The sequence below is a fragment of the Tyto alba genome, unplaced genomic scaffold, assembly GCF_018691265.1.
Source record: "Tyto alba isolate M040663 unplaced genomic scaffold, T.alba_DEE_v4.0 Super-Scaffold_20000042, whole genome shotgun sequence".
Classification (NCBI taxonomy): Eukaryota; Metazoa; Chordata; class Aves; order Strigiformes; family Tytonidae; genus Tyto; species Tyto alba.
Window position 1 is genome coordinate 7,836,689 of NW_024881293.1, and position 23,492 is coordinate 7,860,180.

Genomic DNA, 23,492 nt, shown 5'->3' on the forward strand with positions numbered 1-23,492 from the left:
GAATCCCATAGCTTTGGAATGTTGTGCCCTCTAAGTAATGAGCCACTTTTCTTAAGGTGTCATTGAGTAATGGCTGACTGAACCAACAGATTCCAACACAGAGCAGTTTAGCTGGAATATGATTTGAAATAGCCAAGACTCCAAAGGCAGACTATAATGCCAGTGATAATTTCATGTAACACATTAAATTAATGGTGACAGTGACTCCTTAGAGCACTGGTAAATTGGAAATTGCTTGATGCAGAAGCAGTACAACAATAGCACGGTTAATCTTCTGCAGGGAAATGATAGTAAAAGAAATGGCTTTTAGATTAGTTGTCATTAAAGTGAAACATCTGCCTCTGCTAGTCAAGTGGAATGTCCTCACTTATGCACATGGAAACTCATTAAAGTTACTGGCTTTGCATGGCTGTAAGCCAGAGTCAAATTTCCACCATGATCTAAATCTGGGAAGCACAATGAATTAGACTGAAAGTCAGGAAGATGACTTCCCAGGCAATATGGCAGTTTCAAAAATGCATTTGATCAGTTACTGATGTTGGCTGATGTGTTTAGTTTCTCTTAGTACCTGGGAGCACATAATTAACTGAAATAGGAAAAATAAATGGGAGTGATATGATTTTTAAAGGAAAAAAAAAATCTTTTGAGATCACATAAGTTCAAAATTTAGCTCTGTCTGAACTGTGAGGAAGAGTTTCCAGTTGAGTATTTAATTCCAAACAGCTTGCCATCATTTCTAAGCTGTTCTTTGCCTGCTGGACTGCAGAGCATAAGGCCAGAAAACTTTACTTGTGTAATTGTATTTGTGATGTAAATATTCTCATATCTGATTTACCTTTTATATTCTTATAAGGGATGTTGACTATTTCATAGAGCCAAGACTGGCAGGCAGTCGTTTGTATCGAAACATTCTCAATCAAGATTTCAAAGTTTTCTTTCATAATTCACTACCTAGTGACAATGTGCAACAAGATAGTCTTTTCTGCAAGTATTACAGCCTGAATGCTGTGTTACTAAGGTTGCAGAATGCTTTAAAGGAACAAAATTCACAGGGAGCAAAGAAATATTTGGTAGTATCTGTACACAGCTCAGAGTTGAATAAACTACAGATATTTAATCTTTCCTTGGGATGAATGTAGCTTCAAACTGGGTTATAAATAAATGGGTATCCAGTTCCACAATTTACATAGGTTATCAGGCAATATTCTCTTCTTGATTACATTATTGTTGATTCATACAAATATGCTTCTTCACAGTTATCTAACATTTACAGCAGCGTGCCATAAGAATGTGTCCTAAAGCACGCTGCACAAGAGACTTTCAAGGAGCAAGTGATAAAATGAACTTCCTTTTCTAAGTACCTTCAACCATTGGCTGTGTGCACAGAATGATGTGTGCGTCTCAGCAGTTCGAAACAGCTCCGCAATCTTGATGAAATGCAATTTAACATTAAAGGAACATACATAAATGACCACTGCAGATTTTCTATCCAGATTCTTCAATCTGGAAGAAGTGCAAATGATATCCTGTTAGAAAATGGCAGGTATCTAATGAAGTAGGTGATTCATCTGAGTGGTCCCAGACCTTGATATGGGTATGGCAACAGATTAGAATGAGATTTATCAGACTGGAGGGGAGGGAGATGTTTCTTGATAAATACTGATGGATTTCTGGTGCATAACTATTGCTGGCGGGGGAGACTGGGCTGAAAGGAAAGCAGCCAAAGCTAGCTCCCTAGCGAGAACAATGTCCTCTCTGCTGATTGCTCTGATAGCTTGTTTAACGTAGCAGCAGCCTGGCTAGAGCCAGACTCCAGTGCAGTGATCCTATTAAGGCATCTTAAATGGTCTGCAAGGCCTCACTGGCATTCAGTGGAAGACCACAATTAGCCTGAGTTATAACCAAAGCCACTGATGGTGACTATTAAAAATGCTGGGTACTCAGAAAGGACTCCTTCCCTGTAAACTGCAACCTGTTGGTTTTTTGGAAGATACCATTCTCTGGCAAAGCATCGTGTACCAGAGCAGTGGAGGTACGTGAATGCGCTGGCATAGGGATGCTTTCAGCCCTTAGGTGTGTGGGCTGGGCAGTAGTTGAAATGGATGGGTCACATCTAATCTTGTCTGCTCCCCAGGACTGCAGGAAATGAGTGTCAGAATGAGTTGTGGCGAGTGTGAAATTGTGCTAGGCATGCATAATGCAGTGACGCTGCTAATCAAACCCCTCTCACTGTGACTAATCAGAAAGATCTATTTGATATACCAAGAAATGAGTTGGAAGAGCAAGCACATAATGGAGAAATAAAGAACAAATCAGAATCTTAGGCACAGGCAAAGATAAGGACTTGGGTCACAGTAGTTTAGTGCACAGAAAGTTGACAGAGAAGATAAACAAATAAAAAGGCTGATGAGAACAGCTAGGATCTGCTGAGAGAAGCAGCCATTTATCTAGATCATGAGGAATAGATAAGAAGTTATGTGCCTTCCTGGTGCTTAAAGAAACAGCAGCTATAGACACCTGAAAAAAAAAATTTTCTTAGCATAACTCCCTAGCAATTTTGCAGGGATGCACGTGGTCCCTATTTTTAAAGAAAAATTTCTTTAGGAGTAATAAATGCACTCTATTCAGAGCAGCAAAGAACAATATATTACTTAAGAAAACAAAATACGCCAATACCTCCCAAACTTCCTAAGAGGCAGCCCAGGCCAATGGATGGAATATTAGTGTGGGAGAGAGGACAACTAGATTGTCTTCCCAATACTCTGCATGACTATCAGATGGTCTAAGAAAAATTGAGTGCCCTGTTTTTACATATCAGAAAGACTTAGGGCTTTAAGAAAATCTCAGTTCACTAGAAATTATATAGTAAAATTCAGAAAACTGGTACTGCTGTTCTCAGCAGAGAGGCTACAAATCTACCAGGCTATGTGGACTGTTTTCTTCTCTTTTTGATTTAAACCCTGATTCTTTCTTCAGACATTTTTTGTACTGGTATTATCCATTCTGTCAGCATGGATAAGTGGGAGGAGAACCAGATTCGTGGCCTCTCTGTAATGAAGTTATTGCAGTTGAGTGCAGCCGAGCATCTGTGTGTCTGTTCTTTGCGCGTCCAGATTTCCATGCTTATATAACATCTTCAGCATTATTAATTGTGGAAAAGGAGACTATACATTGTCTCCACTGCAAGTACATTGTATAGACACAGACACCTCAGACTAGATATTAGGAAAATATCTTTACCGAGGGAGTGGTGAAGCACTGTCAGAGGCTTTCTAGAGGTGGTTGACGCCCCAAGCCTGTCAGTGTTTAAGCAGCAATTGGACAATGCCCTTAATAACCTGCAACTAAAAGAGGTAATACTAACAGAATAGCAGTGTGAAGCTGTGAAGAGATTTATTATTCCAGGCAATCAAAAACCCAAAACAAAAATAAAGAAAAAAATAAAGCCCTGAACAACAGTTTCTCAAATATTTCAGCATGAGAAACTGAGAAATTCCTATCTGTTGATTACTATTTTAAGAAAAATGAACAAAGTTATTTCTTTCAGCTTGCAAATGTAGTCAACAGTCATTTAAGGATATAATTTCATGCTTGGAAAGAAAATACCCTGTAGCATCTTGATGTCAATTAGGAACAAAAAGTACTCATTGGTGTCACTAGGATTAAAATCTGACTAACTTTTCTTGAATTGGAAAGGAAAGAAGCCCAGTCTTACCTGTGCTGTTAGGGAAGAAAATAAAGGAGCATGCGGAGAAGAAACAAAGATGCAAGGGTACAGATGGTATCATTGCTATTGGGCTGATTGCATGGCTGCTGAATGAAGTTTCACTCTGGAACGTTGCCTTTCAGAAAACAATGTAACAAAAAAGAAAATGTTCCCTTTCCCTTTCATCCTAATCAAAGCAGGAGAGCAGTTCTCAGTATTGCTTTAATCTTTGTTTTCAATAGTAGTTTCTATTTTTCTCCATGGTTGTATTATCACACTCCAAAAACACTGGGAGAATTCACTTGGAGCAGTCAAAACAAATATAGGAGTCTGTTGTTTTGGGGCCCCACCTCATTGTTTCCTTTTTGCACAGCATACTCATACTGCCTCCAAATTAAGCTGCAGACTCCCATCGCACAGATGAAACAGCAAACAATGCAGAAATGGGGTATATCAGCACCATCCCTGTGCTGTCCCGTAAGTCTAGGTGTCCTTACAGGTGGTGAAGCTATGCATGTGAGAGCAGGAAAACACCTTCCGAGCATGTGAGATGTGGATTCCCATGCTGTCCAGCATGGATGATGAAGAACGAGTGCTGAATCACGGCAGAGCAATCACATTACCATCTTGGCTGTTGCCTCCAACCCCGACCTCCTACTTGTACATTGATCACTTCTTGATTAGTTCATGCTCCAGCGCTGTCTTTTTTGCACGAATGTCCAGGAGTGTGAAAGATGATAATTGGCAAGCTCTTGTAGACACCCCTACTGAGAGATTACCATCAGCACTGGCAAACTGAGACACAGGGATCTGGAAGGCCAAGGTGAAGTCTAGATTATAGCTGCTTGTGTGTGCCCCAGATCACAGGGGCTACAGTCACTAGATTGAAGGTTTCATCTCTGTGGAGTCTCATCTTTCATATTATTCATGTTCCCTGAGACAGAAAAACAGTTTACTTGGCATTTGTATTGCTACACTCCTCTGTATTGTTGCTGATCATTGCAAATCCACTAGATTAGGACAAGGGCAGCTCCTTCCACTCAGGAGTGGGTCATCTGAGTGGTGTAACACATACGGTCCTTCACAAACACACTACAAATGTTACTTTTGACTGATCTTTTTGACTAGCCCATAGAAATAAGGCTACTTAATTGAACAGTATGTGTTAAAGCTAATCAAATAAATAGCAAGGAATACATGGTTATCATTCATAAGGTACAAGCTATTTCAGTGTTCTCATTCACTATGATTGGAACCTATGTGTTAGAATTAGTTTAGTTTAGCCAGACAAAGCATTTTCTTCACAAGGGGGAGTTTACATACATCCACAATGGTTGTAAAGAATACTGAATACTGCAATTTTCCTTTTTCTCATAGCTCTCTTGGCCAGTTCTGTTTCACTACCTGAAACTTTCTACTTCTAACCTTGCTGTACCATGTTCAGTGCCATGTCTGCTGCATATTTATCATGAGCTTCTCATCTTTCCCTTATTCTTGCAGCCTCACAAACACACTAGAAAGCAATCAGTCTCTGGAAAAATCCCCAAACAGATGCATTAATGTATGCTACAGCTTGATGCCTCTCGCTTAAGTCTTGTTTTCAGCCTTTTAAGTTCAGCATTTTTATCAATTTTAAGACCATAGTCCGTGATTTTCCAGGCCTCTTCATAATGCTGCATTTCAAAATTATATTGTGCAATCTTATGAAATGTTTTGGTTAATATTTCACTGCCAGGGCCATTCATGATCCTGCACAATGCCATAGTCTCATCTAACTGCAGTGCCTCAATATACTCCTTCACTGCAGCTTCTTCCTCGGCCATTGACAATAGCAGGTGTCCTTTTAGGCAGTGGTCCTCAACGCGTCTTTTAAGACTCTTACGGCCGTGCTTCTGGATTACTTTCTCCATATCTCTTAAAGCTTTGTCATATTTTTTCAGGCACATAAAACAAGCAGCCCTCTGTCGGAGATACCTTGGATTATCTTTGCTTGTCAAGACAGCCAGGGTATAATAACCAAGAGCCTTCTCATAGCGATATTCTTTAATCAGCATATTTCCTTCCTGGGCTGCTATCTGTGGACAGAAAGTTACTTAATATTAGTTATTAAAAATGAAAAATAAGAGTAAAATATCTAGTCTGGACTGGCCACAGGTAGACACAGACACAAGGAAATTTTGGATACTTTTTCAACAGTTGAAATTGCATCTAGTTGGAGAACGTGTAATTGGCATATGATTTTACATGCAGATATAAAAATGTCAGATCAGTGGGCACTTGCTGTTATCTCAAGAGTTTCTGAACCGCTCTCTGTTCCTGTATGTTTTGCTAAAAGTTTCTCAGAACTTTTCTTCTGAAGTTGTTTACCTTCCTTATAAATGATACGTGAACTGAAAACTGAATGGACCAAACTCTAAAAGTAGACAGCATTCTCTTCAAGAAGCCAAATTTCTGCCATGCTCTGCACTAACAGGTGACTATATAGAAATTTAATCTTCTGGTCAATAGATACTTAACCCCATGTACTGCCCCACAAATATTTGCATGTGCTAATAATGAATGTTGGTCTCTGCTGAAGATTACCCAAGATGTGGGAAAAAATGGCGGGCTGATAGCTTTGCTAATCATTAATCTCAGGTACTAGCAAACTATCTTATCTGAAGGGAAAAATAAGAAGAATAAAACAGAGAAGGCAGAAAGAGCCACATAACTTTTAAGTTCATAAAGGTTAATAAGGAAAACTCCATTAGAACTATCTGCCTCAAATAGATTTCTCATTATTTCCCTTTATTGGTAATAAACAAAGCTTTTAACATGATGCAGCAGAGTCAATATTTAAGTTATAAACAAGGCTGCCACCAGCAGCTTAAGTCTTACAGGTCTGAGTCAAAGATGCTGAGACTTTAAGCACAGGATAAACAATTTGATCAATCTAATTTCATGGGATATCACACATTGCCTTTGGATGCCTGTTGCTCCACAAAATTCAGTTAGCCCAGCCCCTGTCTCAGTAGCCATACTTCACAGACAGCTCAGGTCTTTGTGTGCCTTGTCTTTTTATTTTGGTTCACTAAGGTTATAATTGATTGTTGTCTGGCAGAGCTAAGGAAAACAGGTTCTGGATGAAAGGGATCAATATTGCAGGTCAAGTCCGAGCACCTCAGCTGAGACCAGTGGTGTAAAATAATTTAGCCATTCCCAACAGCTTATGAGGAGTTCTACCCCAGCTACTTCACTATAAATGAACGTAAAATCCTTTATGTAGTCATATTTATTAGAGAGACTCTCAGCTTCTGCACACAGAAATAGAGATAGGACCTCTCCCCAAATACTGTCAATCACTGGTTTTAATAGTTTCGGCTACAAATTCTAAGGCAGCCTGTCCAAAGCCATCTCATATGTCTGTTTGTGTATAAATTTAAAGTGTAGCGAATTTAGTTTGTCCTTTCAAATGTTTTTCAGGCAACTAGTCAATGCAAGTGTTTTCTCAGTGTCAGGATTTTAACGAGGGATCAAGGTGAAATTGCATTTGCATGTGAGGAGCATCCTGACAAGAATTTTCTTCCTAGAAATTCTAAAGCTCTAGATCACATTGTTCTAAAGAGCACAGTGCAGTTCCTCAAAATACCTTGCGTTTGTATAGTTAAATGGTAATTTTCAGCCTTTAAAGTGCATTTGTTTTCTCAATGGCAGAAGAGAAATGTAATTTTTGTTGTTCTGCTGAATGATTAATCTAATGCTGAACCTGCTAGTGTGCTATTCAGGATCATTTTGGTTTACTGCACCACATACATTATTGCCACTTCTTAACTGAGTCACTGTTTTGACTTCTTTGCTTTTCATGGAGAGTCCCCAAAGTAAGCAAGCCACAAGATGATTCTGGACTTCCTGCTCTACTTGGGAGGAAAAAGGCTCATCTGAGAATAAATTATTCTTATTCTCTCTCATCTTCACTGATGGAGTAAACACCAGCGTTAGGCAGCTGGATTTTCTTTTGGCTCTCCTTGACTTAAAGGAACTGAGCTGGGACCCATTTGTGGTATTTAACAGACAGATTAATTAGCAGCTTACTCGCATGTCATCTGAACAAAGATAAATATGAAAAGGAGACTTAGGGAAAGAAGATATAGGGAGTGTGTAGAAAGCCAGAGGGATCTTGAACAACTGAGTTCAGCTGCTCTCTGCACGAGGCTTTTGAGAAGCTCTGTTCTGCCATCAGCCTCACTGCAGGTGACTTTGGAAGGCCAAGAGCAGGCCATGTAGTCCATTCATGGATGAACTGTAGCTCATCTTCAAACTTGTTACTAAAGATTTGATTATGGCCTCCAGACTAAATAATTCTGGTGACATGTGGAAAGGGCTTGGCAGGCCATAAGTGACTGGTGATTGGACTGTTTCCTGGATTAGGTCTCTGTGTCCCTTTCTATCATCTAGTTACCTCACTGTGTGATAAAGGACTGAAAATACTGTGATAAAGGACTGAAAAGACACGTATTTTTGTTTCATTTTTGGTTCCAGTCCCTAGTGCCTTATCTTATGTTGACATTGACCAAGGTTCAATTCCTTAGAAAGAAAATGAGAGAGGACTTTAATGGATGTGGAATTATGGCTGAGGGTTAGTCTCTGAGCAGTAAATACTAGAAGGTGGACTGATAAGCATTGAGCTTTTGAAGAGGGTTGAATGTTTTCAGAACAGATGGGAGCAAGTCTTTCCTTCACCTGCAGACCCTATTTGGGGTTTAAGTGCCATGAAGGCATGTGGAATGGCAACCTTCTGCCTTGGGCTGAGGGTCTAAATCTGACACAGACCATATAGCTTTGGAGACCATTTTTGTAGGAGTCAGCTCTGGATATCCGATGGCATGTCAGCAGCCAACAAAGTGCAGTTCTGAGGATCTGGGCAAGGAGCTAGCAATCAGTCATGCGTTTAACCTTCGACATAGGAAACCGAAGGGTTGAAGCTGCACTAGCGGCATGCAAACTCCATTCCTCTGACCTTTTGCAGTTTAATAAATCTTTCAGATTCCTATTCCCATGTGGCTCTCCCAGTTGTTTACAAATTTCTTAGCATGGGACCCCTTTGACTATAAATAATGGAAGAATTTTATTGCTTTGTTTTTCCTGAAAAAAATCAGTACATCAAGGAGCTCTCCTTCCCCCACCCTTTCCTATTCAGCTTATGTAGTATTATTTTTAGCTTTTCAGACCAGACTCCAGGATAATGATGACACATTTCTATAAAGCCTGTAACCTCCAAACACTAAAACAATGCGGCAGTAATATTTTTGTGCGTGGAGTGCTGAGACTAAGGGCTGAGCATAAACCACTAAACTTTTCTTTGCTTCAGTCTCCTTATTTGTGAAATGGAGGTAACAAAGAACACTCTCCCCTACACTGCAGTCAGGAGCCATGGTAAAGTAAGGCCATCACTGGGGCTTTTTGGCACTAATCCTGTCTGTAAACTTTTTCACTTTTACTGAGCTCTTTCTTTCACACACAAACTGGAATAACCCTGCAGGCAAAAGGAAGTGCTACTGGAAGATCCTTTGAGACACCAGACAGGTGAATTATCCAATTCCTTCCCCGTGCCAGCAAAGTACATATTTACCTCCTAGTCACAAAATACATATTAAAGAAAAAATTGTGATTCTTGGCTAATCAGTAATAAAAGTAATCATCCTCAGTAAATCTTTGAAGATTAGAGAATATGAAAAGACTTCCAAGTACTTGAGTCCAAATGTTTACTCAGTTGAACAAAAGCACAAGATTTAAAAAAAAAAAGAAAATATTTACTGTTTTCCTTCCAACACTGGTATTGAATTCCAGTCCTGAAATCAGTCCAGACACCCCTAGTCTCTCAAGTGGTAGAGAAATATTTCATGATAAATAAGCCAGCAGTAAAGGGGGGTTTATTCCAGATCCTGTTCCACAGCTGCCAAAAGAGAAAGGAATAAAGTGCCTCTCCCATTTTAAAGGTTTCACTAATTTGTGTCACCAGTGAGTTCCTAATACATCAGTGCAGTTTAAGTTGTACAAAAATTAGGGGGGGGTTTCCTCTTTTTTTATGTATTTATTGGCAGGCTAAGAAAATCTCTCCTGTGTTTTCTCAGAAAGCAGTATGGATGGACTTAGCTGTGAGACTTTCGTACAGAACGAGTGATATGGCAGCAAGGGAAATTCATCTGTAAAACATGTCTTCATTTATAGACACATCCTTAGGGCCTCCATAGACACATTCTTGATTGTACCTTTATCAACTTTATATAGTTGAAAGATTGCAAATGGGCTCTGAAATCTTCAAACTTTTCCCTATAAGACTGAACGACTTCCATTATTCAGAAGAGAGGGGTTCTTTTCTTTGTAATGGGGCATATCTAGGGACCAGTAAATTAATACTTGTTTACTTATATCCTCCTGCTGTTTTGCTAAAATACATACAAAGTAGTCCTCTCAAGATGCATTAAGTATATCAGCATGTTGTTTGTTTTATAACCTGGAAGAAAGCATAACAATATAGCTTCTCACCAGGGTGCACACAATCTACAAATTGAATAAAAAGAAGCAAACTGATTCGCAGAACATGGAGCTTCTGGGTAATCAGAACTGCAGATGCTTGAATGAATGTTAAAACTCCTCGCCATCATTCTGACATTGTCCTGTCATTATTGGAGATGCTTTCTCAGACCTGGGTGTACTTTGGAGGAGAAACTTGAAAAAAAATACTGAAAAATACATACATGGGTGGACTAGAGCAATGTGCCATTTTTGTGTCAAACGGTTTTAGCTAAGAAAACCAATACCAACCTCAAAGGCTAGTCATTTTATAAAAATATGAATATATTTAAATTTCTAAGTGTTAACACAAAAGAGCAGAGAGGCTTGAAGCATTTAATGTGACTGATTCAGAACCTTTGGGTTCATTTCATCAAGAAAATGAACAAAACATTAATTCCCCTTTCCCAGAAGCCAGCTATGAGCAGCATGTAACTCATACAGAGTACAATACTAGCAACAGTCTTGTTAAATCTCTAGCTGCTACCCCTCACATCTCCTGCATTTTAGTGTTGAGGTTAAACAGGTCTCATGCTATGGAGACCAATGTGAAATTCCCCCAAGTGGTAGGAAGTGGTAATGATGAATTATTGGAGCCCAAAGCAAGGTCATTGCAATGAAAGAAATTTGGATTCAGCTCCCTAATCTGGCTGGAGGAAGAAGATAATTTATTTCTCGTTCATCTGATAATCTTCCCACACACTTCCGTTCAAGACAAGGCAAGGAAAAGTCTCTGCAGCCTAATTTTCTTTCCCCACTGAATCCACAGATGTGGCATCAAAAAAGGATTGTACCTGAGAGAGATGCTGCTGTTGCTTAGGGTCTACGAAGTTCAGGAGAAATCCCAGCTCCCTTTCATCAATCTTAGCTAGGGTGCTGAATAAATGAGCTGCCACTGCCACATTCCTCCTCTTCAGCTGCAGCACAGCTAGTCTTGCACTGGCAAAGTCATCAGCAAGAGAGTAGCCAAACGCTTCCTGAAGGTGATCAAGGGCCTCTGCATACTTTCCTGTTGGTTAACACCAGTACAAGCTATATGACCCATTCCATATGGAGAAAGAGACATCAAGAAAACTTACTAAAGCAGGATTTAGGTAGCCTGTCCATGGTCCACATCTGACGGTATTAATTACTTCATACCCTTTCCCAAAACATTTGCAAACTTCTCTTGAGAAGTACTATACAACAATACACTTGCCATTTAACATTTACTTTCTTCTGATTTACTGCTTATTCACTTAATCTGATCAGCTATGTAAAAGAATGGGAACTTACCATTTGCAATCAAAACATCTGTGTAGAAGATATGATATTGTGCATCCTTGCAAATCTTAACTAGTGCTTTTGCAATCATGAGGAGATCCCGGAGCGTTTCTTCTTTTGAAAGGTCTTTAGTAGCAACGAGCTCAGTTAATACACTCCTGCCATGCTGAAGGAGCCATTGAGTGATCAGCCCTTGGGCTTCATGCTTTAAAGACAGGATTGCTGGGATCACTACTCCTGCCTCCACCTTCAGTGCTGAGATCAAATCTTGCACTGCCTCCTACGTGAAAACAAGACCAAAAAATTAAATTGTAGCAATAGCTATGTACTGATTATTTGTTCTTTAAGGTGCTTTCAGTTCTCTGCTGTCCCACAGGTCATCTGCACAGCTTTGGAAGCTCTTTGCTTTTCCCTGTCCTTGTGCTGCATCTTTTCCATTTTCAAAGCTGATATAAGATCATAAAGATGGGTTTGAATGACTATTTGTGAAGTGTTTTGAACTCCTCAGATTACCATTGAAAAAATTCTTACATCAACAAGAAAGAGGGTGTGAATGAGTAAGTGCAAGCAGGATTTGGCTCAGCCAGGCTAAACCAGCACAAATCCACACACCCAACTGGAGGTGCACTATTGCAAATTCACTGCAGGATTAGTGTGATATGTAGTTTAAGTGTAAGGCTATTGACCATATTAGAAGCAGGTAAACCATGTGAACATCTGACATGATTTCTAGGCAACGATATACTGCAATCTCCAAAGTCCACTGTAACACTAACTGCACACATGAGCTTTTCATGGATGATGGAGAAAGGGACTCACTAAACCTTGAAACTGTTCTTTATTTTTCCTCCTGTTGTTGCTACATTTCGTCTAACACAACATCATATCATGAAAATGTCAGATCAGGTATAGGGGAGACTTTGCAGCATTGCAAATCAATGCAGAGTAGTGACAGTGAATGAGATCTATGTTTAAGGTTTAGTCTTCCTCTCTCTAAACTTGGGAAAGCAAATCAATAATGTCAAGTGCACTATTTACACACTCAACCAAAACAAGAGCCTTTCACTACCCAAATTCTGAGAGAAACTCTTTTGATTTCAGTGAGTCCATGACAAAGCCTGTGGTACCTTACACTAATATTGCTTAATACCATCAGAAAAATCACTAGCAAATCAATATAGTGATAATACCTTCTGCTGCTTCAGAGCAAGGTAAATTAATCCTCGTCCACTCAGAGCCTGCACGTTCCTAGGGTCCTCCTTTAGGATGGCATTAAAATCAAAAATAGCAGTTTTCTTCTGACCAAGGTACCCATAACACTGAGCCCTGATGAGAAGGCAATCTTCAGCATAACCACCTGGAGGAGAGAAATGCAACCATGCTTACTTCAAAGGTCTCAAGTCTACTGCTCTAAAACAGGGTGTACTAAAAAAAAAAAAAAAAAAAGGAAAAAAGCAGGGTGCAGCTAAGTGAAAATGCTGTGTTACAATGACTACAGGAATGAAAAGTAGGTACCACTTTATTCAGAGCTGTGGCAAGGGTGGAATAAGAGGGGTGTGCTGGATGAAGGCAAATGCTGTGGTAAGGAACTGCAGTCCCCAAGTGTGACTGGATGAAGAATGAGGAGGGTGCGGGAGAGGATACCCAAGGATATCCATGTGAAGCTACAGAAAAATTCCACTTTGAGGATACTTGATGAAGTACTATGAGAGTACTTAAGTGGTAGTTTCCTTTATTTTTGTTGCCAGTGGAATTCCTATTGCATACTATCAGTTCTGAGTTGAAAGGAAAAAAAGAATCTATGCCGGGTTGCTTTCCAAAACACTGTACTGAATCAGTTGAACTTGCTGCTGAGGCTAGCAGAACTCTGTCGAAGAATTAATTTTCACTGGTGAACTCTTGAAAGTGTTTTCTGTTGTGCATTACAAAGACAAGGCTACTCTGATGTTCTGGGTCTTGTGGTGTACAAGTCAATGTCATTCTGCAGGGAAATGGTGAATTGTGGTTCAGTGTTGCTGCTCAGGACTGGAGTTCAATGTTCAGCTTTGCTTCAAAATTCCAATCTAACCTCAGAAGCAGCACTCTATTTCTTTGTATGGCATCATCTAACTTGGGAAACACATCTTTCATGGCTGGCTGGGATAATTTCAATATGTCTGATACAAGCCACAGAAACATTAATGGGACATAGTGACAAAGCAGTTTGGGTGTTCCAGTAGCCTAATACCAATGCCAGCCTAAAAACGTTCCCCCACAACTGGCAGGCTTACCCACCAGTGTGGTGGGAACCTGGGCTTTCTCTCTGTGACACAGAGCTAGCCATATTTCTCACTGATGGGTGGCTGACAGCAGAAACCAGTGTATCTTTGTACTTGTTCTGCAGGCCACCAAGAAACAGGCAAGCCTGGGCTGCAGTATGTGCAAAAACTCCTATTCAGTACGTATATTTTACTACTAAGATTAATTTTCCAAAAAAGAAAGATTCTGCATGTTATAAACAGAAGCAGCAGTTCTGGAAATAGCTAAAAAGATGTATATATGTTTATATTTATGGAAAGAAAAAAAAAAATCTAAGTGATTTACAGAAAGAAAGATGCTTTGCTGAGAGTAGTTGTATGGCTGCAATTTGATTTATAACGGCAGCTGTCCAGCTGTCCAACTGTGACTCAACTCCAACTTTCCAGACAGAAACAGGAACCATACTCTGCCAGGCACACCAAAAACACAGGCCCCACTTCAAAGAGTCTTCAGTCTAGTTAAACAAGCCAAAAGAACATTGTAATAAATAACTGAATGAGTGGAAAAGGTAACAGAATGAAAATCATAAAATCACATTGCTCAACTAACTCAAAAGCTTCCTTGTTTCCAATAAAAACAAATACACATGTCGATCAACCCTGTCTCTCCTCAAATATCCATGACTGCTTTTCTGATTGCCTCAAGGTCTCAGCAAGAGTGGGTCTCCTCAAGAACAGCCAAAGGAAGCAAAAGGAGGGAGTGGCCTGCAATTATTAAGCACTCAACCTTCCCACGCAGGCATTTTTTTTTTTTTCCTACCTTCTCTGTTATAGAGTCTCAGCCAGCTGACAGTATAGAGAGATTTCATGTTTGCCAGTTGTCATGAAACTACTTCTATCAATTTTTGAGGAGGTCTGGAAGGCTTTGCCCTTTGTTATTCTGCCCTAAGATCTTCCATGTATTTTCACAGGGTCCTCTAAAACACAACATTGTGATGCTGTTCTGTAAAGCACCAAAAGGAAGATGAGGCTATTGTAAAAGAGAATGTCTTTGTATCTCCACATGCATCCCTCCACCACACCTTTCTCCAAAGACATCGTTAATGTGCAACAAATGGAGGCAATTTATCAATGATGCAACCATCATCTCAGGATCTGAGGTGGATTAGGATCCAACTCATTAGAAGGAATCCTTGGAGATTTTAGTATGATGGAATAGGAGCAGCACAAATGAGAGAAGAAAGTGCTAAGAGGAAGCTATGTGGGGTTGGAGGTACAAGGCCATTTGGCTGTTTTAATAAAGTGAGTCAGAAGGTACATGTTTTGGATAAAACAGTAATCCAGATGGGACTGACTAATTTAGTGCCACACCTAATGTGCACTGGGATTTGTGATACTGAGATTCTTTCATCTCTGGTTTCACATAAATGCTGCCCAAATAAACACGTATCATTGACAATGAACATCATGGTCTGTTCATTCAGTGGTTGCAGAGCATATATCTTTCTACCATCCACATGCCCCTTCCTTTCAATTTTGATAAGGATCCTAATATGCTCAGGGTTGCAATCAATAACTGTGGCATCCCAATACTGGATGATAAATCAGCAGTGCCACTATAAATATTTTTTCATAGGGAGGTCAGCAAATGCAGCATCTTGCACAGCTGTCTGCAGAGATGAGCCAGCAGACAGGCTCCTAGCGATTCTTTTACAGTAATGAGGCTTTTTCTCCCTCCTGGTATGCTCCAAAACCTCTGTACCAAAGGTTATTATTTCTCTGGAGCTCTACCAATTGGCTCCTATAAAGACAATATCTATTTCTTAACAAGCATCTGTTCTAGCAGGTGGGGAGTTGATAAGCTGGAATGCATGGGCTGTGAAATGGAACCATCTCAAAGCAATTAAGATGGTGTTTTTCCCTTTTCATAAACCAATCTCTCCTCTTCTCAATGCTGTTGTCATAACATTTGCTCAGAGTGAAAGTCAGATTTCCATACAGACACAGTTTTACTTGGAACATGCCAGAAGCATTTCCGTGTTAGCCTGATCTCTCTCCTTAGGAAAAGCCAGGATAATGATGCATGTAAGTGGGTGCATTCATTCTTTTGCAGTGGGACTAAACATTCATTGGTGTGTCAGACGAGAAGGCAGGTTATTTGCTACCATGATTGTATTTACAGCATGTTCATTCTGATGAAACAGGAGGTACCAAATAAATTTCATTGGTAGGAAGGTTTTCAGGATACTAATTCATGTAACAAACTAAAGCTGAAACAGGGGAGCCTTTTACTTCTATACTGCTTGTCTAAAATGGGCTGTTTCAATAGCTTTTCCAAATTTCTTATCAGCTGGCATCTCCTCTAAAAGTTACACAAAACAAGGAGGATGAGGGATGTTTCTTTCTTCTGAAAGGGGGATTTCCTTCATCTAGATGATTTTGTGAAGTGTTCCCTCATTCACACTCTTTCAAGGACTAACTGCTCTCAGGGACCAAATTCCCCTTTCATTTATCACAAGTTTGGCTTTGATCTCTTCAAGAAACAATTATGTTGTATTTTCAAAGAACCTCTCATCTCTTTCTAGATCAAGTTTAATTTTCTGGGGAAACGTTTCCAAAAATATAGTCATCCAAACTAGCGTTGGACAACAGGATCAAGGCCCTGGCTTCTCTTGACATTACCAGGCTTCAGGCTTACTTCAGTCACCTGTGTCCAGAGTTACTTACTGAAAAATCAAATTTTATAGAAGGTAAAATAATACTTTAAACATTTTATCCTGCTCTTCACTTGCCTTTGTAAGTCTACTGTTTCAATCTTCTCGCTGGGGAAATGAGATGAGAATTGGTTGGACATGCTTGCCTACCCACTGATCTGATTTCCCATAGAAGTAAATCTCCTGTCAGTATATTGATAACCCCACCTGAAGCAATGATGGCAAAGGAGAGGTAGGCAATGGCCTCTTTGATGTCAGCATCCTCCTGTTTGTTCTTCAAGATGGTCAGCGCTCTGAAGCGGCAGTGAGTTCGCATCAGCTTCCGATCTTCATCTTTGAAAATGTCCATGATTGGCAGGAGGCAGGAGGTATCTCCAATTCTGATCACTTTCTTTAGCAGCTTAACAATGTGAAAGATAAAGGCAGAAGAGAAAGACTGGCATGAAAAGTCACGCTAAAGCTGAAAATATTATTGTCTGGTGAGACAAGTATGCTCTTAGCCAGTGCTTCCCCACATTTCACTGGGGCTGCAGCCAGCCACAGTCCAGCCAAGGCCCGCGAATCTTTTTTACTTAACTCCTCAGCTGGCCCTAGTGTAAATGCATGTTGGAGAAAACATTAATTCTTATCTTTTCTCACCACCACTGCAGCTGTGAAAATCATTCTGGGGAAATATATAAAGCTGCCTTGCTTATTCTGGGCAGCATCTGTTCCAGACTGGCAGTTAACTGTTTTTATAAATACATCCTGAACCACAGGATGATTGCCCCAAAGGGAGAAAGTTTCTGTGGAACGGGATTCCAGTGACCCCTTTTGACTTTAAAATTGAAACCAGTGAACTAATGGAAAATCAGTGCATGCTGTGACTTTCTTTTAGTATTGCTACTGGGAATTTGGGAAAAGTATGGATTAAAATACTGTCCTTCTGGAAAAGAATCTTGTCTGACACATGGTATCTTTGCCTCCATTCACTAGAGTGAAAACCACCAAGCACTTTTTTCCTACATTTCCTAAGGAAAAGAATCAAAAAGTGTTTCCCTCAGTAAAGCAAAGGTGCTTAGCAGGTGCATGATATTCAAATCTGAGCCAGAGAAGCCAGGACAAGAACAAAGTTAATCTTGATGCACCAGACACATCCATCAGACTTATTACTTTCTCTGTTTTTAGCAACAGATACAAGTATCTGGGTGTTGACAGGCAGGTGGGGCAAAAACATTTTGAAGTGAAATTTTTGGTGACACATATGTTCTATCTAGAACTTGTAGCAGAAGCTGCAGATAGGAATCCAACTTCCATGGGCAACATATGTACTCTAATAAAGTCATGTTATTCATTAATAGCCTCCCCAAAGGCATCAAATTATAGAAAACTTTTATTTTTCATAGGGAGTAGTGAAGTGGTGACAACAAAACCTTTCTTTTTAGGGCTAGCAAATTTATGTGGGATTTTAAAAAATGCAACAGTTCCCTCTGATGGCAGAACCTGGTACTTCAGCTTGGTAATGCTTGGTAGGAGAACCAACATGTTGGAATCTCTTTCATGGTTTCAAGCACAAGTCATTAGTCACCAAAGAAAGAAAACTGCAGACTGGTATTTGAGCTTCTGGTTTTGTTTCCTCCCCCCCCACCCGCCAATGCTGCATTAGGATAATCAGTTAGGTAGTAGTTCTGCCTTCTTTTCTCTAGGGGAAAATTACAAATCCCATCAATATTGTCACCAGGGGCAGGATGCTCTGTCATGCTCTGCCTAGTTAAAGTCTCTGATGAAAAGTTCCATTAAATAGCATGTGATGAATCGCTGTATTTAGTTAGGAGCCCTTTTGTGGCCTGTGCTACAGAAAGTAAGTCCTACTTATGAGGCCTGTATTTAGATCTTAGAAGTTCTGCTAGAGGTTGAACTACCTAAACTTCACGTGAGCCTCGAGTTTCACTGTGTCAACAGTCCTCACTGTTGCTAGTCATGGAGCTCCTAACATCAAATGGTTTAGTTTTAAAATGGAAATGTATACAAACCACTGAGCATGACAATGTGATTTGTAATTTCATTGCAGTTTGGAAAAAGCAGTATCAAGTCAGGTCAAATGCAGTTATTCAGAAGGGAACGACCCTGAAAATGAAACTTTGCACTGCCTTGAACCACAGCAGTTTGCAAAGTTGTTTGAATTTAAAAATTACCCAGCAAGCAAGGAGGTTAATTTTTTATGAAAGTCGCCAAGTTTTCTCAGTGTTTCCTGTCTTTTTCAAAGACCTCTGCCCAGTTCACCAACATTCCTGAGAAATGTCTTGAAGCACAGGTTGGGGTAGGTGCAGCCCCACTGGAAAACCCATCACAGGTTGTGTGATGGGGTGGGTTCCAACTTGGCACCCTGCGATGAGGCGGCCTCACAGTGCAGCTTGCACCTGGAACCTTGCGGTTGTCATGTAAGGCCAAGGAAGCAGGAGACAAGCAGAGCACGGTGCTGGGACTGAGAGCCCTTGGAACACCCTGTGGCAAGCCTGTGGTCCCTCTTAAGTTCTACTGTGCATCTTCTGAATCAGCCAAACGGGTTGTTAACCCTCTTCACCGTACCATCACTGATAATTCTCTCACTCTCTGCCAGCCAGGTGCTCCTCACCTGGTTGCCATCATACATGAACCCTTTCTTCAGTTGCAGAAGCGCGAGTCTAGCCAGGATGGGAGACCTCTGTGGATTTCTGGAGAGTGCTAGTAAGAGGAGATTGTGAGCTTCTTCTACACAGCCCATCTGGTACAGGGCATCAGCACAAAGGATTCGCGATGCTTCATCAGAAGCGTCCAGCTCCACCAAGAGAGAAGCCAGCTGGTAAACCCCAGGGGCATCTCTGGAGGGAAAAAAAAATAAAGAAAAGGGGAAAGACCACCTTCAAGGAAAAAATGCTAATGAGAGTAACAGAGCCTCTTTGTCTCACCTGAAAGCTAAGAAGCAGGTTATCAGTCCAGTATCAAAATGGATGGTACATTTTACCATATCGAGCACCATAGATATCTTTGCCACTTAATGCCATAATCATAATCCCTCTTTGAAAATCATGTTCTTAAGCAGTTGTGTCTCTACAAAAAGGTTAACAAACAATGATTCCTACCTGTGGTTGCAGCTGATACCACAATGGGAAAAGGAAAAAGTAACAGTGATAGTGAAAAAAAAAATAAAAGGCTGCCATTTGTAATGAAGAGCTGTGTGTTAAAATTTGCATGGACTCCGAAGAACTGTGTTCTTGTTCCAGAAGCAGTGACCTGTGTCTAAGGGGGCTTGTGTCTGTGCCTTGATCTGCCAGTGCAACACTGAACGAGTTAGCACGTTTTTCTCTCCTTCAGTTACACCAGTTGCAGGCCCCAAGTATCGGGTGTGAAATGCGCATCATGCAACTGCAGAAAAAGGCCACAATTGTACTAAAATCATTAAGATACTAAATAAATGTGGGTATCAGCTGTAAAGAGCAGTCACCTGAGATGAACTTTCACATGCTATTTCCCACTTCAGATTTTCAAGTTTTCTCCTGACATGCTAGTATTTCACATGGGGAAAAACTGAGAAAGTAACATAAAAATTCAGTTTTGGAGAAAATGGAAGACTTTTCCTGGCATGGTATCAGACAAAACTTTGAAAATTAAACACTGAAACTTTTAGATTTAAATAGTAACCTCTTTTGTGTTGAAAGAAGGAAAAAAACTAATAAAGATACTACTTTGATGAGCAATCTTTTCTGATCTTTAGAAAGATGATTTTAAGTATTAAAACCTCAAAGTCCCTCTGCTACATCTTGTTCTACCTTCAAACTCAGGTTTTAATGGATGTAGCTGGAATAGTTTTGTGTTTCTGTCTCAATCTCCCAGCCTTTAATATGACATTAATACAGTTAGCATTGAACTAAGAATTTGGATTGCCAGCACCAAGTACATGCACAGTAGCACCTCAGCTCTGTCTTGGAAGGACACTTTTTAGGGCTTGGTACTTCATGGCCCACCAAATCCTTCAGTTCAGATCTGAGAGTGAAAGAAACCAGCTAGCACCAATGAATCTGTATTATTATAGCTGCATATACTCCTTTAGAGGAGAAATCTCTGTCATTTTCCCTCTAGCATTTTGTGTGCTCCTAGCTTTGGCCAATTGGTATATCATGAATTAACTTCTGTAGAAAGATTGAGCTGATTTGGCTATGTGGATCCTATCACATTCTGACATACCAGCAAAACAATATTTTGCTGGAATAACCACAACCATGCAGTTTTATCTCAATCTGTTGTGTTAATTAGGAACTTTAAAAAGGTCTTTATCCTATTTTCAGTTATCTGAAGCAAGTACTCTCTCTACTACTCAAGCTGCTCTCTTCCTGTTAGCAATCTGCACAGCCCTGTTTCTTTTTCTGCCCACAGGCTGAACTGCCTCTTGCGTACCTCTTCTTCTGGAGCATCTTCTGTCCTTCTTCTTGGAGAACTTTCAGCAGCAGTCCTCTTTGGTTCCACGGCACATAGGACTTGATTGTAAAGATGGTTTCTTCCAGCTTTAACTGGCAAGCTGTGATATAATCCAGGGCTGTCAAGTAATGGCTGCCACCAGAAATCCGGATAAGTCCACGGCCACATAAGGCTTTAATACAGCTGTTAGGATGTGGGGAATCATGCTCAATGACCTTTTGAAAGTCCTGCAGGGCTTGCTGATGGTTGTGAGCATGGAGGCAGCAGAATCCTCGCAATGCTAAAATGGTATTGTAGTAAGTTTTCTGCTCTGCTGCCAAGAGCTGGTCACACATATCCAGGGCAGTTCTGATGTGTCCATGCAGGAGATGGCAGTCTGCTAGCCGAACGCTGAGTTCACGTTTGGACCCCGGGGAGATCTGAAGGAGGAACTGGATTGTCTGGATGACAGAAGGGAGCAGTTCAGTACCTTGATTGCCTCTGAGTTCAGTCCGAGTACGCACAGCCTCCCTGTACGCTGCAAACTTCGTCTCCAGGACAGTTCTAGCCTGTTCTTCTATCCTCTCAGCATCACGTGGTGAGAAAAGTTTTTCAAAGTGTTTCATTGCCTGGGTAGGGGTTGCTGCAAATGCTTCTGCTAAATCCTGCATCATTTCCTGCATCCGTCCACCCAAGCAAAAATATGCAGCAGCCCGTTCCAAGAGCAGACCCAAAAATTTCTCATCTCTCAGATTATTATCAGCTGAGAAACCCTCTAGAGCCTTGCTACACACTGCCACACACTCCTCAAATTTGCTTTTCTTAAAGAGGTAAGCTGCCTGCGCCCTGCAAACTGAGATATCACCCGGTGCCACTGCAGAAAGGAAGTCATAGCAGTTGCCCAGCCACTGGTCCAAGGAACTGCAGTCTGGGCTTTCTTTCTGATATGTTGAGAGATAATTAGAGAAGGCCTGGATGACCTGTGGCAGGTATTCCCTTTGCCTAGCACACACATAGGTTACTGCCTCAGCCCGATGCATCACAAAGGCTTGGATATAGTCTGCAACTCCCTTCCTAACTTCTGTCCCTGACAGCACCCATGCCAACGCCCTCAGCAGCAGCAGTTCCACTGAATACTCTGGGTTAGCCTTGAGCAGGGTATTGCATTTACTCACCACCTCTTCTGAGCATCCTCGCCTGAGCAGGGTCTCCAGTTTATACAGTGAGGATACCACATTGTCGGGATTTAGGGTGGAGAGAAAGACGGCAGCTATTCCCACACTGAGGGAGACAACGGCCAAGTTTTTGCTCTGGATATTGGGAATCTGACTTTTGCCTTTGCACCACATCTCCAGAGTGGCTATCACTTTCTCCCAGAGCCCTTTGTCTAAGGAGTTCACTTTCTGTACTGCTGTGGGAGCACTGCAGCAGAAGGCAGCCATGTAGAATGCAGTGGCAATCGGTAACTCTTGCTGGGCAAGATGATGGTCCCCTTCTTTGCAGAGCAGTGCAGCAAGGTCCTCAGGTGACATTTTCTGCACTTTTATCTTCACCAAGCTGCGTCTCACATGTATTGGCTAGTGCCTGTAAAACAGAAAATCAGCAATGTGAGGGACTGTGTAGCACAGGTTTTTTTTTTCTTTGGGGAGCAGCTTTCCAGCTGACAGACATAAGCAAGCTGAGGCGCTGTAAAAAGCCAGGGTTTTGTCATTGACAGGTTCTCTGGGGAGCAAAGCAAGGAGAAGAAACACTTATAGAGGTCCTTAGTCCACAGCCACGTAACAATGCCCAGAGAGCTGCCTCAAGACCTTGTCAGTGTTCCCGACCCCATGGGGTTTTGTCCTCCCTGGCTGAGATGTCATTTGGAAACATTTTTTAATCATCAGAGGGTACGCCAGCGCTGGTGATGGGCGAGGAGGAGGCAGAATGCCCACCTTTTGCCTTAGAGAGGCAGGAAAGCGGGAAGAAAATTTGCCCCTTTCTCCTTCAGGAGACAGCGGGAAAGGTGCAGTTTAGCGAAAGGGGCCGGGGGTCCGGCCCTCCCGGTGCGGGGCCCTCCGGAGCGGGCGGGGAGGACAAATACCTGCGAGCGGGGGTCGGCGGGGCGCGGCCGGTCCCGCCGGGAGCTGCGGAGGCGAGGCGAGGCGAGGCGAGCTGAGGTGAGGCGAAGTGAGGCAGCGGGGGGGACGGGAGGGAGAGCAGGGCCGGGCAGCCGGGCGCCCTGTTGCCTGGAGACCGCAAACACAGCCGCGGCGGTCGGCAGCCATGGCGCCGGGGGCTGCCCACCTCGTAGCGGGGGCGGCCGGTGAGGAAGCCGGGCCCGCGGCGGCTCGTCCCGCGCGGTTCTGGGCCGCGGGGGGAGGCTCCGGCCCCGGCGGGCTCTGAGGGGCGCAACGGGCGGCTCTGGCGGGGCCGGCGCTTGGCTCTCCCGCCGCGGCCGCCATGGCGCTGAGGGGGGCGGCAGGGGAGAGCAACCGCTGCCTCAGGGCCGGGTAATCGGGGCCTTCGGCGGGACTGCGTGGGTTGGAGTAGTTACCAGGAGCGGTAAACTCTGGCAGTGCCCCCGTTATTTTTTTTTAATACTAAACTATGTTTCTAGCGGTAAAT

General features: G+C 41.8%; 1 protein-coding gene across 1 annotated transcript; it reads right to left on the reverse strand.

The window, feature by feature from the left end:
* Positions 1–5,262: 5,262 nt before the first annotated feature.
* Positions 5,263–22,417, reverse strand: TTC34 (tetratricopeptide repeat domain 34). The gene is made up of 7 exons (XM_033007599.1): positions 20,839–22,417; positions 19,087–19,310; positions 16,680–16,872; positions 12,712–12,878; positions 11,534–11,801; positions 11,053–11,267; positions 5,263–5,781 (listed from the first exon to the last, which is right to left on the reverse strand). The coding sequence occupies exons 1-7, from the start codon at positions 22,415–22,417 to the stop codon at positions 5,263–5,265; spliced, it is 3,165 nt and encodes a 1,054-aa protein (XP_032863490.1).
* Between the last annotated feature and the right edge of the window lie 1,075 nt (positions 22,418–23,492).